A 16,903-nucleotide genomic window follows, 5' to 3' on the forward strand; every position below is an offset into this window, starting at 1 on the left:
GTAGAGCTACCCAGCTTCTCTCATCTGATGCCAGAAGGAGCATACTGTGGGTACATGCATCAGCAATCATCCACTCCAAAAAATACAAGGGAAGCATTTGAACTTGTGTACACTCTTTTATTTCCCATCATTTAAGAACGGTCTTGCCCATGTCAAGATGTCACTGCCAAATTGTGCCAGTCACCATTTCCCAGTCAACTTACAGTTCATCATGTGAAGTACCCTCACTCAACAAAGTACAAATGACGTCATGCCAGCAGAAACAACCTGTCCTTGGGAACTAATCCCTAACGTTTAACGATTGCAGATGCCTCATTTTATCATACAAAAGTTGCACGGTTGAATTAGGTGATCATGTTTCTAGGAATTGTCAGGGTCACAAAATATGCCCTTATCCACAACTTGATGACATTTTTAGTAGAGACACATAAGCAGTGATAATTCTTATGAAATTACTTTTCTAAACATAAGCCTAACAGTTGAAACCAATCAAGTTCTACACCAATAAAAGAGATTTAGCTGGAACAGTACTTATAAAGTATGCACTTTAAGAAAATTGAGTTTTTTTCACATTGTTCCCTGTTTCATATCAAAATTTGCGAACTTTATCTGGCATGGTTGCAGCTGTAAATACCTATTAATGTCAGACCAAACCGAAGGCTCAGCACCAAGTATTCTATCATTTAGAGACACAAGTCTTGAAATGAATTTACCGAACTGAAAAGGATTTTGGGAAGGGGGTGGTTTGGGTACATTTGAAACGGATGATTTGAAGAGAAAATGTAACCAAAGGAACTTTTAAAGTTGTTGACCTGACAACTGGCACCAGCATTCCCTTGACAATCCTTCCTGGTACATTCCTTAAGCAACTAAAACTTTTATCTGGCAACATGAAGCAGTGATGTCCTTAACACTCAAGGCCACACCAATGTTATTATCTGTTTGATGGGATATAGTTCATATACTTCTCACTCTGCAATAATCATCATAATCCATCAAAACTCTTTTTAATTTCAGAAGACTAGAAATGATGGCATGACTGCATGTGGAGTTTCACCATGCAGATATTGAGGCAGATCTATACAGCCTGCCTGTATCAGTAGATTTTGAATGCTGTGATCCCACACTGCTATGCAAATCTTCCTCTTCGACTTACACAATGTTTGTGCCTGTTTTGCTATTTACATCAAATATATTTTCCAGGGACCCATCAAACAAAGGGGATTGGCATGGCTCATGGTACACTGTACAAGCTTTCTCAACGTTATGTTGAATAATAAACAACACACCTGATACAAGTGTGCCTGGAAAGGAATCTTTGGAGCAATCTACAATTAGGGGACATCTTTCTAAGGCAAATTGCTTCGTACTACTTTCAAATGTTCTCTAGACTGCACTCTTCTCACATCACCATTGCCATTTTACTTACACAAAATGAACATCAGAATGTCTACAGACAATGTTGTAAACCGGAGTTTGCTTTCTCTGTGCCTGTCCTGAATCCTGTTTTGTACAGGTTCAGAGGTGTCATGAAATTTGTAAAAAGTAAACCTTTGATCAGTGAAACTGTGAGGCTATTCTTGTGTTTCAAGTCCCCCACCTTAATTGTTCTCAAAGAACTTTTTTCTGAAAAACATGTAATTAAGGAAATGGCTGAAAATATACAACATACATCCAGATCACAGCATAAATTTTGATAACCTTTCTCAGATCAGTGGAGATGTAAAAGCTGGTAAATTTTGACTGGCTGTGCCATTGCCTTGAAGATGTTACACCAATGAAAATGATAGAAAATAAGTGATTTCAAGATGTACTTAGAAAATGTAACTTGTCCTTTGGTTCTTTCAGCATAGGACATACATACTTCAGCATATAATAAATGACTTTAACATAACTTACTACATAAAGAGAAGACGTGTGTGTAAGCATGTCTAACCATCACGAGATGGGGAACAAGTCAGACAATAAACTAGATAGTGAGGGTGTGTGACTAGTATAGCAAAATGGAATCAGAAAACTTAAATTCCACAACACCCTGTTGCTGCATTGTTGTATTTGACATTGACCTTGGCCAGTTTGGGGGTAAGTATCCCTTATCAGGACAGCAAACATTGATCTCTTGTATCTGGAACTTGCTAAACATGTCCAACAAACACAGGGAGAGATTACAGTAAGAGAAGTTTGAAATCCATGGCCCGTTAGAAACATGTACCTTTGTACTGTCTTGCACCATGGCTGCAAATATGGATGTGATAATCTGTTGGATCATGTTCTCTTCTGATATGCCTGTATAAGTTAACAGTTTCGCCAACTAAAACACCTTTCATGTTCTCATACCCTCTTCATTTGGGATATTCAGAGTGAATAATAACAGAACAAATTGCTAACAACATTGCATCCTAACAAGGTCAAAATAAGACCAGAAGTGTATATACAGAGGTTATCCCATGTAGAGCCTTTTAACATAGTAAGCTGGGATTCTATGTAAGAAAAAAGGCCTCCGTTTTTTTAGCTACCGAGATTATTGTGGACAATGACTACATGTGTATCATGATAGTGTTATTGTTCTAACAAAGTGCCATCAAAGTTTGGCAAGATTTCTTATTTCAATGAAAAAGCCATCACTTAAAACTAACAGGATCCACTGACAACTAATGATGTAGCATGTACCTATCATGATAAAACCTGAGGGGAGGACATAGGCACATGTATGGGGGCTGGCAGTTGCAAAGATTTTTCCATGAAATGTCCCTGCAATCCTGCAAGATAAAATTGACTGACATTGAACAGTTTAATTTCCACATCCCAACATGTTCCTACAAGGTCCCCTCTGAGTTAATATTGATACATGTAGGCACAAAATTAAATCTCTCAAATTATGCATATTTCATATTCCTGGGTTCAGAGGTCAGGCACAGCAATGCATGGTGGGACTGCACTTTGACATCTAATAGTCATCAAGGTCATCAAAGTCAAAGTCATCGCCCTGGTATTCCATCCCCTGGAAGTCAACACGGTAGCGCAGGATACCTGAAAGAAGCAGAAAGTTAAGTCATACGATGTACAAATGGCATCCATAGAAACAAAGTTATCAATCCTGTGAAATGATCACCAGGGCTTTTTAAAAATCTGCTTAATACTGTTACAAATCAGATATGATGCCAGCCACTCTATTGTTTGTAGCTTCTAGAACCCAGTTGCATTTCAAAATGTGTCTACTCACCCCCTATTCCACCGAACCCCTTACAGAACTGTGAGCCCTCTTGTGATCGGTCCGTAATGATTTCCAGCGTGGCACCTGGGGACATGGAAACAGCAGGTACACTGTATTAGTGGTTAGTCATGGCACCGGTCAGCCAGGGCTCGAAATTCGTTTTTAAAAATAGGTGCACTGGTGCTCCCAACCAAAAAAATTAGGTGCACAGAAAGAATTTTGGGTGCACCACATAAAATAAGGCTGAATGTCATAAAAACATATTTAAGTTTAACCCTTCCAATCTGTAATTCGATAACTAACTTCAAAAAGTAATGCATCAAAGTACAACAAAGGTTATATTACTTTTTCAGATGCTTCATTTTGTGTACTAGTGTTAACTCCACCCTATAGCCTACACAGATGTCTAGTTGGTGCACTGGTGCACACAAAGTCAAAAGTTAGGTGCACAGCTCCCAGTATTTTGAGCCCTGTCAGCAGATATCCCGGTAAAAGCAAGTAAGGGGACCAAATGGACAGAATTTCACTGACTCCCCGACTGAAAATACTGCATCAATATACCATGTATTCTTGCATGTATTCTACAAAGACACCAGACAAGGTATCTGTAACAACTGTACGTATACCTACCAAACTTCTTGTAGTTGTTGGCGAACCACTCTAGCAGAGGCATAGACTCCATCAATTCTAACTCAACTCCCGTCTGCAATACAAAGTACAAAATGACACAGAAATCAAAATTAAAAACAATGTAAAGATCAAAACCATCACTACATCTGTTCAAAATAGGAACCATAGCTAATATCACTTCTAACATCTCGCCTGCAAATACAATCTGTATATGGATAAATGTCGAATCTTGAGGGATAAAGTGTACACAGAAGTATTGAGACTCACATCTTTGTCTGTAAAATATGTCTTGTCTTTCTCCTGCTCTGGCCTCAAGTACAGGAGCTTCTCCTCTGAAATTCATTTAAATGAAAAATCAGTCAAAAATAGCACATTGCAATATGTGTGCCTCAAGACATTGTAACAGTCACAATCCAAAGTTGTTGTTTTTCAGTAAACCCTAACCTATTCAAGATAGTCTGCCATAAAACAGCATTAGCTCCTAAGATGATACGGAACTATATTGTTAGCTAAACTTTAACCATATCCAATTCTTTTGCTAAACAAACATGCAATACATTTTTCAGCAGCAGTGTAACTTGTAATTTTTACCATCTTTTTGATGGTCCTTGAGTACATATCTTGTATAGTCCAAGTTTTCCCAGACAATAAGGGTCTCCACAGCTCCCATCTCGAGAGCTTTCAGTGTGTCGTCCACTCCAAAACAGTACTTCCCTGTGTCCTGTGAGATCTCGTCAAAATATTTGCCTGGAGAAGGAACACAAGAACAAAAACATCTCTCAGTTTACCCGTGTCGGACAAAAAAGTATATAATCTCACCTCAACACCGAAATAAATGTACATGAGGATAAAAATAAAAATATTACATATCATATAACACTAGTCAGTTCACATGTGGAAAAACAGAAGCTATTAGGAATCTTCAGAAATGATTGATTTTTGCCTACAAGTTAGATATCAGCTGAAAGCTCTCTTCATCATGAAGATAATCATGTAAAAATTATAAGTCAGTGATATTCACCGCTTTAGATATGATCAGTTGAAAATGCACGTTTACGATGTAGTCCTATCTTAGCACAATGCAGCATCATAATGTCCATATGGGTTAATACCAGTAATCGGGTGGCAATTGCTTTCGCCCACAGGGGGCTATGACACCTTTAATCACCTAGACCATTGAACTCAAGCCTACCCACTGAACTGGTAATTTGGTGGAAAAGGTGTGAAAAATGTAAATCGACCAAGGCTCAATGGCCATGTGGGCATTACCTGGCTCTCCATAGTCAATGCCACACCCTCCAGAACTCAACTCACACTTTGCCAGTTGGTGTGAAATACAGTCTAATTAAGCAAGACTATGATTCAAAGTAGGTCTGTGATCCAATTAAGGTAGTGGCCATTTTCTTTATAAAACAATATGTTCACTTTGTACTGCCTTAGAAAGGTTTGAATTATATCACTTTGAAATTATTACATTTGATGAACAGAACGGGAAAATGATAAGATGGTGCAGTTAAGATTAGCAGGGTGCAGGTAGTGTTATGTTACTAACATTATAGTAACACGGGATAGATCTATTTACTATGAAGTATGACAGGAAAAGAACAGTACTGTATTTCAATTGTCCTGCTAATTGTTTGCCTCTCACTTACCAAGTTTATTTTATCATATACATGTATAGTGATAGATAGATATGGAAGGCAATCAGGAAATCATACACCACATCATTAAAAGTAACTTTACAGTATTCTCCAACTTCCAAGCAGAGATTTTGGTTGAGAGGGCTTAGATGTGGATGTGAATTCTTAACCCTTTATCTCCCTCCAGTCCAGAGAAACGGCGCTCCTAAAACCCTCTTGGCCAAAATCTCTGCTTGGAGAACAATAAGAATTATAGTGAAACAATTTCTGTCAAATCAAGGAGGTTAAAATCCTTGGTCAAATCAATCATCTATTCATCTGGTAGAGGCCAATTGTTTCGTGCCCACTCTTGGAACAGCTCTGCTGGTTGACAACACCCCCCCCAACATTTAGTTTATGCTACTTTTATAAGGTGGGGTGGCATTATTTTTTGAAGAACCCAACTTCCAAAATGTCCTTCTGAAATGCATATTATGCATTGCTGCTTTGAGAATGTGGACAGTTATCTTCTAAGCTAGTCTTACCTATGAGTTTTTTCTCCTGTATAAACTTGACGTTGGACAGAACCTCGGCAGACAGCTCGATGGCCTGGTTGAAGCCGTTCTCCCCTCCGTACGACACGTCCACCAGCTTCAGCACCTTGACTTGAAGTCGCTACAACAAAGGATTGGAGTCTCATGAAAGCAAGAACTTTTTCTGGACAAGAGTCCACAATCAAAACCTTTATATGACCCCAATACCCATTTCCACGCTCTGGAACAAATGAATCGTAACAGAAGGTATAGAAATGATAAAAGAGGAAACTTGGACACATTTCCTGCTTGTATGTTTGGAGAAATAGAGTGACCCTAATCTGGTTAATCAACCTGAATTGATGCTGATAAAATTCTGCAAACCTAGAGGCTGTATTACAGTGTATACGAACAGACAACACTGGACAGAGATTTGGGAAATTGGGAGACTATTTCCCAAATCATACAAGTATTTTTGCCCCTCAAACTTTGGTGCTGATCTATATTTGCCATAGGAAACATTATTTATATGTCTAAATATTCCAAACAGCAGGACTGACCTGATCGAACATATCTGATTGGCTGAGCTCTGTTTTGAAGTCTGCTGACCCAGCTAGGATGAGTCCTGTGATGTTTGGTTTGTCGTTGGAGATGAACAGCTGGGTCGCTACCTCTGCTACCTTCCGCACGTAGTTGTGCCGCTTCTCCATGCGCAGACGGGCAAAACGCAGCGCAGACTGGCCTCCTCTGCCTGGAAGAAACAACAACTTACTCTTCAACAACAAATTTTAATGCATGCAAGTAAAAAAGATAGTACACTTAAAGAAAAAAAAGGTCAGTTTGTTTTCAGACATTAACTTCTTTCACCAAGGTAAATGGAACCACATGTAAATGAAACTTGACTTACCGTGTTTCTTTGGTAAGTCGACCGTGAACTTGTGCAAGACCTCCCTGGTGTTGCCACATAGTGTACCAAACAGTGCCCCGTTACCGTCCATCACGATGAAGCCAAACTTGTTGTCATCTGTCAACAGTGCTGACAAGGCCTGCAGATAGTATCAGGAAGATTTGAGACACTTCTAATTCATAATTAGCAAAAGATACATAACTGTATTAAAGAGGACTCTGTTTAGGACCAGACTGTGTCTTTTCTCATGTAATTACCTCAACACACACTGAGATAAATATTTGGGCAAGCTGATACTACCATCTTATATGGATATAAGAAAGAGATATTTCTACACTTAACATCAAGAGCTAGTAAAACCAACTTTGACTATGGGAATGAATATGAAGTGTCTTGAATAAAATACCCTTCTGACATTAAATGTTAAGAAGATAAACACAGTTACACTAACTTATAGGACATATAGTTCTGGGCACTGTTTCAATTAAAAGTCACAAATAATGATGTATTCTTAACATTTTAACAATGGTGGTGACGTACTTCCGTGTGGAACTTGTTGTCACAGAGGTACAGAGAGGTGTTGATGGGCTTAAATGGCTCGAAATCGATGTTCACTTTCTTCTCTTTGCCTTCGTCTGTCACAATGGTGCCACAGTACACCACCAGGCCATTTGGGGGCACTAGATTGGAGGGGGAGAAGAGTTTACTTGTGCTGAGATTGTATCATGTTTTGTGCAATGACCGCATCTTCATTATTAGTTAATAAACAAAACTAGACTGCCTTAGTACCTACTCCACCTGCCTACGACGCCCTCATAGAGGTAGAAGTAAGTAAAGTTAATCAAAACTACACTGAATTGTATAACATTACATTTTTTTCTAGCTACACCAATTAAACAAAATTTTCCAACTTACAACTATTCAAGTACAGCAACTATACGTATGTATCATCAGTAGATCACATTTTTATGTAACATCTGCAACAGAAATATTCTTACCTTTTGAATACAGCTTGAGCCTTTGCTGTACAGAGGTGATAGCTGCTAGCACAGACAACCTACATGAGTAGATAAGACTGTTAACTGACCAAGATACATGTGCTGTTATGCAAGCAGGGATCTTATAGACCAGATAGACAGTCACTATCTTTTGTACAAATGTACATCATATAACATTAACCAGAGTTTAAGTTTATAAATCAACCTATACATTTACACATTCATTCCATTAGTTCTAAAAGTTCAAACAAAAAGTTTCTGTGTCACACAGTCATCACAATTACCATCCTATCATTTAAGGGTAGCAGTTGTATAGATTATCGTTCTCCTTAATAATAGATGTTCACCTGTTGACTCGACTCTTAATATTAGAAGCTGTGCCAAATTCATCAGCCAACATCTTGGAGACTCGTGAGATTTGGTCCTTTGGAGGGATGATGAGGGAGATCATACTGGTTCCATTGCTGGGGAAAACAAGCAGGCAGCAAGGTAATCAGACATGGCAAACTTCACCCCCTTAATCATATGGCTCTGGGACGCTAGCCCTATGGTAGCGAGTGTAGGAGCCCCGGTAGAAATAGGAATATCAGGATGGCACCCAGGCTACTGGGACGCTTCCTGGCTCACAGAAAACTATAGCAGCACTGAGTGTGGATGTATCTGTATAGTGAGAATCACAGCAACACATGCATGCACACACACACACAGACAGACAAGCTAACAGACAATACATCAAGGGTACGCAATTAAGAGCTATCTCAGAACAGAAGTTTCATTATATTAACCACTACAATTTAGTACGAATGTATCTGGATGACTGGCTGGTTCAAGCCAACTAGATTACATCAGATCTTAAATTTGATCATTAAATTTGATTACAACACAAGCTGGCCAACAAAAGGATGGCAATCAAATTTTTGACCCCCATGTCCCACTGTAACCTTCTGTGCTACTTGCTGAAAAACCAACAAAGAAGTCATAGATTATGAAAGATAAACAGAAACAGCTGATGACAGTCTTGAATTTTGGTATCCTGGAAAAATCCCTGAACACATTATCTGATGTACATGGTATAGTTGACTGTGACAGAGTTGATGGGAACCCCAAACCAGTCTGTCTACCAGGACATGGGAGGGTGGCAGCTGGAAAAGGTCACTTCATCATTGGCTGGACAGGACAATATTGGACATGGATTATGGCAGACTATGATAGTTTTATGGAAACACAGAGGGTTATAACCGTATTTATGACTAGAAATACCCCTATATTTGTGTATGAGAATAACTTCAAAGAGGGCTATAGTTACACACACAAACATATCAAACATAACAAACACATGCACACAGTAGTGAGTAGGAAGACCACTTGGACTCCATCCAGCTGTCCAGAGCTTACTAAGTATGGCAACTGCCTAATTACGATATACATGAATACTAATCAGTATTGCTCATAGCAAAGGAATAGGTCTGTGGCAATCCATGATGATTGGAGCAATGCCAGACGGAAGTAAGTCACTAACCCGGTTCATACTAAGTTGCGCAAGTCGCCCAAATCGCCGAAGCCGCATTGATGTGGCCTAGTATGAACGCTCCAAGTCGCATTTGGAAACGCCCGATGCGCATTGCAGCGAAACTACCTCCCGAGAGGTGGTTTACATCCGACTTGCCCGTATCCCGACTTAGCATGAACGCAAATCCCGACTTGATTCCCATTACGTTGCAAATTGACCCGGTCATGGGTCAAGGGGTCATATGCGAATTCAGTGTTTCCGCTGTTTCCTGCCTTTATACCATATTATCACATGGCCAGATGGTGTCGACCAATCAGAAGCCTCCATTGCCCACAATAAGTGGTCTGTTATCACGCCATAACACACCACTTATTGACGTCATGCCATAACAAAACCGTTGCATTTTGTAGATGGGGGTATCTTTTTTATGAATCTTTTTCTTAACCTTGTTTAAAATATCTTTATTGTCTTAAAATTCCCCCAAATGTCCTAAAAATACATGAAGAATTCATGAAAAAAGGAAAATAAAATCAATTCAAGTAAAATTCAAACGGAAGGACTAAAAACAATATTTTTCACACCCCCGCCGTCAAAGTGGAACCGGCCCAGATCAGGCGATCGTTCGCAGAACGCGTTCGAACGTCCGCCATAAGAGTACCACAGTTTTTCGTCGAGGAACTGTCAGACGCCGACTTAGAGTCAGTTTTCGGGTCATGGGAAGTTGGGGAAGACGCCCAGGAACATACTTCAGCAGTTGAGGGGCAAGGAAGCTGACGAGTGTGACCAACAAGAAGCAGCGGGCACACAGAGTCCCCTCCCCACTCATCACATTGTATTTCCCGAAGTAGCAAATCATGGCAGACAAAGAAATCGCCCATGAAACCTCCTACGTTTCTACCCAAGAGGACCCCAGACCGGTATGTTCACGTTTCTGACGGGTTTTACCTGACGAAAATTAAAAATATTACTGGCAAAGTGATGTCGTCTTGTTCGAAACAAACGCCCCCCTCCCCATGACCCAAGTCACGAACACGTAACTTCCCGAAACCGATGTGTTGGCATCGAAAGAATTACGGTCAAAATCGCCCAAATTCTTACAGGTTTGTACCAACAATGATCTCGGCTCGATATGTGTACGCTTCTGTGGGATTTTTTTTTCCGGCTTGAGTAATAATTATCCGGGGAAACTACAACTTGCGGCAAAGGGGAGGTAAACATGTACGATTCTTACCACACCTAGGCGTCTAACAACCTGTCAATTTATAACCGTGTGGGCTCGAAGACAAGTCACCGCTTGTTTACATTGGATTATATGAAGATCATATGTACAATGGATTGATTTTACATGTATAGTGTTAAATAAAGAATCTATGTATTATACAGAAATTTGTCTCTCTTATATGGGTCAGTTTGGTTAGGCTATGTGATAATAACGTTAATGACCCACCTGTTCCTCGGTGTATATGGTGTCATAACGCCTGGTCATGTGCTATAACCACCTCATAAAACCACCTTGTTCGCTTCGCTCACTCGGTGGTTTTATTCGGTGGTTATAGCACATGACCAGGCGTTATGACACCATATACACCTCGGGGCGGGTCATTAACCCTTAATTCGTCAACCTCCTAGCTCGTTGGAATATTACGCGGAATACGACGGAAATATGGCAGAATCGGGCGGCGATTTTGGCGCATGGAATGACGAAAACGCATGTACTGATGGCCATCTTCGGGGATGTGGGGATTCAGAAGAAACTCAAGGGAAACCAGAGCGTGTACGCCGCTGAAGTGGCGGCTGGGTAGGCCACAAAGGGGTACGTGAAAACATGGAAGCAATGTCGTACTATTAAAGGTGAAAAACCTCAAGATGAAGAACAAGAAGATCATTGAACACGACAGTAAGGGTGGTAACAATCGAATTACGTGTCCGCTGTTGATCAAACTACAAGGAATGTAGCTTGATCCAACAAGCAGTGTTCCTGCTAGCCTGAAATTTTTACCTGTCATTTCAATTTTGCTTCAGGGAATAAAATATCGAGCGCCGAAGGCGCGAGGCGTCGCGCCGGAGGCGTGACCATTCTAGGGGGGTTCGGGGGTATTCCCCCCCTGGAAATTTTGACATCTAGACCGTCTGAAACGCTATTTCCTGCATTTTGAGGGGCAAATTTCCTGGTAGGATAAGCTGAGTTTAATGACATCTCTTTGGGTGAAAAATTACACAAGGGTTTCAGGCTTGATTTTTTGGGGAGGCGTGCCGTCATCGCGGTCAGATCGAATGTTCACACCCAAGCTACACTTCTATGTTGTATACAATCGGCAAAGAAAATAGAATTTAGCTCAACAAAACTTTACTACGTATCAGCTACGTCCTACAAAAAATACACACAGAATAAGTCGGCAAAAATAAAACACAACTTTTCAACACTTGTTCCGTATGCGCCCTGTAATTATTGAACATAATGAGGAATTTGACACCCTACTTTGAGGAAGAACGCAATAAAGACGTCCATTTTTTTGTCCCATATTTTCCACGGTTAATTTCTCCGGTAACTGCGCTGAATGTGTTCAAAAGTTGTCGATTCAAGCCTTCCAACAGCCGCTTCGTCGTGCGATCCTTGCGATCCCCGCCATTCCCCTAAGATCTCGCAAATTCACGCTTAGCTGAAATCTCGTGAGTAGCGAGACTCGCATGTCATTGGTCGTTTTTTCTTGACGCGACGGATACGTGCGCTGTGATTGGTGGATTACAATATCTGACGCCTGTTTACCATTTCTGGCGGGAAGAAAGCGTATAACTCAGCCGCCGCGGCTTAAAACTTTAATACTGTTTACACAGATTACAGAAAGCCTTATAGCTATAGGAGTATTTCTGAATTTTAAGGCTTCTTTGATGACATTAACTGACGGCGAACCGAGAGGGACAAAACAGAAATAAACGTCAGCCTGATGCGACCGGCAAAAACTGTAGTGGGGAGGGCGGTGCATGACGCCGAGTTTCCAGCGGCCACCAAATATTACTAGCAACCACCACGGCGCTCTCTGTGTGTTGCTGGGGTTGTCGCCAGCGGACATTAGAAATGATCTAGATTGCCCTTGTCACAAACTTCCGCTGATCCTTTGGAGTTTTTGAAAATTCTAAGCTCTGTTTAAATATCTTTATTTTTGTCCATTGAAAATGACGGGTTGGGCAAAAATTTTGTCCGTCATGAGCGACAAAAACCCGTCAAATGACGGGAGGACGGGCGCTGGCGAGAACACTGCCAACAAGGCTGTTGGACGCGATTTTACAACTCATGCTTGTTCGACCCCTGGTGTGAAGGTATGCGACTCCGGGCGACTTGGCCTGAATGCGAATTGCGCGACTTAGTATGAACGGGGTCACTGATAGCTGGGGTTTCCCTAAAATTTGCAGTGGTGCAGCCTTCTGTTATATCCATATGCCATTGGTCAATCTGAATTTTTCACATTGACAGAATCTGCTTTCAAGTGCAAGAGGATGTGTGCTGAGAGTATTGGTCTCTGTTTAGAAAAAAGAGCTGCCTTCTCTAGCTCACTCAAATGCCTCATCCAAACCAGCCAAAACCAAGAGGTCAAATTCTTAAAAAACGTAAGTTTACATTTTTGATGACATAGACTTGTCTTAACTACGGTTTAGATCATGATTTTTGATATATTTTCAATAAAAGTGCTCTGGGGTGGAATTAGACAATGACTCTGAATGAGTTCTTCAGTTAACAGTGAATAACCTGTTCTGGTCAAGAAGACAGGTACAGTACAGTTGGTCCCAGAGAAGACATTGTGACACGTGATATTGTGATGCAATTGTGACTTCACAGGAATGAGAGAGGTCCTCACAGACGAAGCCAACACAGGCTGTATTTAATCTTTTCCTGTTACCGTAAAATTCCTATTTACGTACGCATCCCTCCTAACGTACGCACCCCCGATTTGGGGACGATTGAGGGCCTGACTCAGTGAGTTGAAACATTCAGGGGAAAAACCCTCCTAACGTACGCACCCCCTCTCCAGCATTTCGGTGGATAGTTAAAGAGGTTGACATGAATGATCATCCTTCCGATGATGTTTACCAACTTAAAGGGTTACCAATGTTCTCACCAGGTTTTTTTTCACAGCATCGGGGCAGGGGTTCAGGGGCTGCCTAAAGCCTGCGACGGGGTCCAGGGGCAGAGCCCCGGTGGGGGGAAGCTCCTGCATTTTAGGCTATTGAGAAGGCTTTTTTTCAGTTTTGAGGGTTTCGTGGCAGTTAATCAACTTCTCCACATGACCTTGACATACAATATTTCTGGTAAAAGACAACTTGAAACTCAGAAACAACAATATCAATTGTTTATTTAGCTACTCAATATCAATAGTCGATACCAGTTTTCCTTTTTTTGGCTGTGTCCAGCTGTCCTAAGTCGAAGCGCAACAATCGTAGCTGTCAGAAGTTTTCTTCGGTGCGAAATAGGAAGCGATATTCCTGGTATACTACGCTTCAACGCAGGCATGTTTCCAGAAAAATCGCCGCCGAGGCGATCTTCCCTCGGCGGTCGGCGGCGAAAGTCCTAATACAAAAGTCCCTTGCCGCGGCATTTAAAGAACCTTGGCGCTGGCCCGTCTAAGAAATCGCGTCACCCCCTCCCCCAAATATATATACGCCGCCGGCCCGTTCCAGGAAGCCGAAACGGCTGTTCTGTGTCTTACAGATAACGTGGAACTTCCGTCTAATAAAAACTTTGTACAAGCATCGCTGTGGGAAAGTTCAGGGAACGTAACGTCGCCAGAGGTTCGCTGTTTAGCCTCCTTGCACGTACGGAGATCCAACTCGCGCGTTTTCCCACAAAGTTGCCGCTGATTGACAGTCGGCAGCCTCTGATGACAGTCGCGACCATGGTGACGTCGGCGGCAGAAAGTCTACTAAAAGGAAAGTCGGCGGTTTGTGGGCGGTGCCACAAATTTGCAGTAACCGAATTGTCCAATCATGGCGAAGCTTATAAATAAGTTGAAACTTTATCTTCCTCTCTTTGTAAAAATGAATTTTCTGTGCATTAATTCGCTGTTATGGATGGGAAAATGACGTAACCTTGCTCTAGAAATTTGTCAGAAATACAGTTAAGAATTAATTCTATTCCCGCGCTGACAGAGAAAGGAATATTTTACAAAGAACAGCTTCTGTGTTGGTCAACTGCGGACTGTTAACTTCCAAATAAGGAGATTCTCCGGGAATCTGATACATTTACGGCTGTTCTAATAGTCGGGAACCGCCCCGCAGATTGTGCACATGGAGACCTACTCGGCTATTGTTTACGTTTTCGCGCGATGCTGCCAGCGGCACACGAGCCGCAATGGGATTTTCCCGGGTGCGAGGGACGGCGAGACAAGATCGGAGCGGTAGGGCGGGGTGCTAATTTAGTGATTGGCACCTCCCTTAGAGCTCTTGGAGCTGAAACAGCGGAGGCGCGTGCCTTTGCATTTTTACTACGGTATTTTTGTCTTTTTTTGCCGCTACGCTGGGTGAAAAAACAGCATAGCGAGTGATTTACAGCGTCGGTTTGTCGGCCCACAGTGTAGCGGCCCGGCCGCTATGTTCAACTTACTGAGAAAATGTTTCTGGGTAGAAAATATCAAACAATTTAGATACATGTATTATTTATTCTTTATTACTGATTGATTGTGTGGTAGCATTCCACACTTCATTGTCATGAAGATGTACCGTACTCTCATGCTGATATTCGATTTTTCCGAGGAAGAACCCCTCCTAACGTACGCACCCCGACTTTAGCGTCAGCCTGGAGCACCTGCTTGCAACTTGAAAAGTTTAAAAAGTGCGTACGTAAATAGGAATTTTACGGTATATCAAGAAAACACAGACTCACATCTACATTTAGAAAAACACACATGCACAAGTAATAAAGAATTAAAAGTACCAAGTGACACTGTCACCACAGAGTAGAACCAAGATACTAGCATGAAGATCACATCTAACAGTTACCAATTACTAGTAAAAGACGTTTAACGGGGATTAGACAGGACAATATTAAGTTGAATAGTACATGAATGTAACGCTTATTCAAATAAAATTGAACAATTTTAAATTCTGAGACTCGCCTAATAAAAAGGAGCTATAAGCTAGTTCGGAGTTACTACTACGCACGTGCAGTGTCAAAGGTGAAGGCCCCCGGCTTGTAAACAGTGCTCGTCTCCACATTGTCTAGATTTGCATAACAACGCCCCGACGGGTCTTGTTTCCGTCGCGGGGGCCTTCACCTTTGACACTGCACATGCGTAGTAGCAACTCCGAACTAGCTTATTGAATACTTGTTCACAATTCATTAACTATCCAGGTGAATACAATTTGTTCATAATATTTTGTTGTGCCTTTCTCAGTTTCTGTCTCACTTCCTGGTCAAATTAAATCTACAGGCAACACAACGATACTTTGTCCTTGAGGATATAAACAAAATTATGTCACGTATGTACTGTCTACAAAATATGTGTGTGATATTCTCATATTTTCACCAAACCTGGTCCAAGTAAAAAGACTCTGATGTTTCGCCACATCTACATTTTATGAATCATACACATCATAATAGCACATGTTGCGCAACCTTACACCGCCATGATGTCAGACATGGTAACACGGAACAAGAAAACAGAACCGGCAACAAAACACACTCACCCTCGCGCGGCTTCCAGACTCTTGATCAGTTTCTTGATCTTCCATATCTCGACATTCCTGTCGGCTTGGTCGGATGAGTCCCCCGACATGTCTATTGGAATTTCCCAATCCCCAACTTACCAAAATTTTTGGTAACGTCTGGTTGACTGAAGCACGCACGCCCGGTTTTGGCGCGAAGGTATCAACAGATTTTCCCTTCCAATTCACGTTTTCCGGACGGAAATTCTCTGTTGAAATGGTAAAAGGGGTAACGGAAGAACACTCTACTTCTCCCGTGGACTTTCGGTGTCCCTCTGTTGCTGAGAGAGGAGAAAGCCGGCAAATTTTGGAGCGGTTTTCAGGGCCTTGTGCAATCCGGACAGATACATGTGATACGCAGCATCATGGCCTTGACGTCACTTCCGCCAGGGTGAAACATGTTTGATGAAAGCCGGGTTGTCATTGGTCGAATCAGCCATGTCCTATTCTGTATCTCTTGGACTGTTGCTTCCATTTTTTGCTTACATATGTACAAAATCAGGTCTTTGAAGTTTTTTGCAGGTTTTGATCTATTTCACTTGTCTGAATTAAATGGAACGGCTATTGCTTTCTCAGTGTCGCAGCAAAGAAGACAGACATTGACCAATCACACAGGCCGTTGTTTGTCTAATTTCAGGGGTCAACACGGGTCACTAGCAACTTCCTGAATTAAAGTCGAAGTAATAACAGTTTAAGGTATAATTTTTTAGGTAATGACCATAAAAATCAACCAAAAAAGGACCAAACTCTTATAATGAAATATATTTTGAACTCTACTTTTGAACTCTGAAAAATT

At 41.4% G+C, this 16,903-nt stretch overlaps 1 protein-coding gene across 1 annotated transcript; it reads right to left on the reverse strand.

The window, feature by feature from the left end:
- Positions 1–103: 103 nt before the first annotated feature.
- On the reverse strand, positions 104–16,496 carry LOC136430924 (eukaryotic peptide chain release factor subunit 1). The gene is made up of 12 exons (XM_066422019.1): positions 16,090–16,496; positions 8,249–8,365; positions 7,902–7,960; positions 7,444–7,583; positions 6,904–7,042; positions 6,557–6,747; positions 6,009–6,138; positions 4,436–4,591; positions 4,112–4,176; positions 3,845–3,917; positions 3,224–3,298; positions 104–3,030 (listed from the first exon to the last, which is right to left on the reverse strand). The coding sequence occupies exons 1-12, from the start codon at positions 16,176–16,178 to the stop codon at positions 2,948–2,950; spliced, it is 1,317 nt and encodes a 438-aa protein (XP_066278116.1). The 5' UTR covers positions 16,179–16,496; the 3' UTR covers positions 104–2,947.
- Between the last annotated feature and the right edge of the window lie 407 nt (positions 16,497–16,903).

The sequence above is a fragment of the Branchiostoma lanceolatum genome, chromosome 3 (genome assembly GCF_035083965.1).
Source record: "Branchiostoma lanceolatum isolate klBraLanc5 chromosome 3, klBraLanc5.hap2, whole genome shotgun sequence".
NCBI lineage: Eukaryota > Metazoa > Chordata > Leptocardii > Amphioxiformes > Branchiostomatidae > Branchiostoma > Branchiostoma lanceolatum.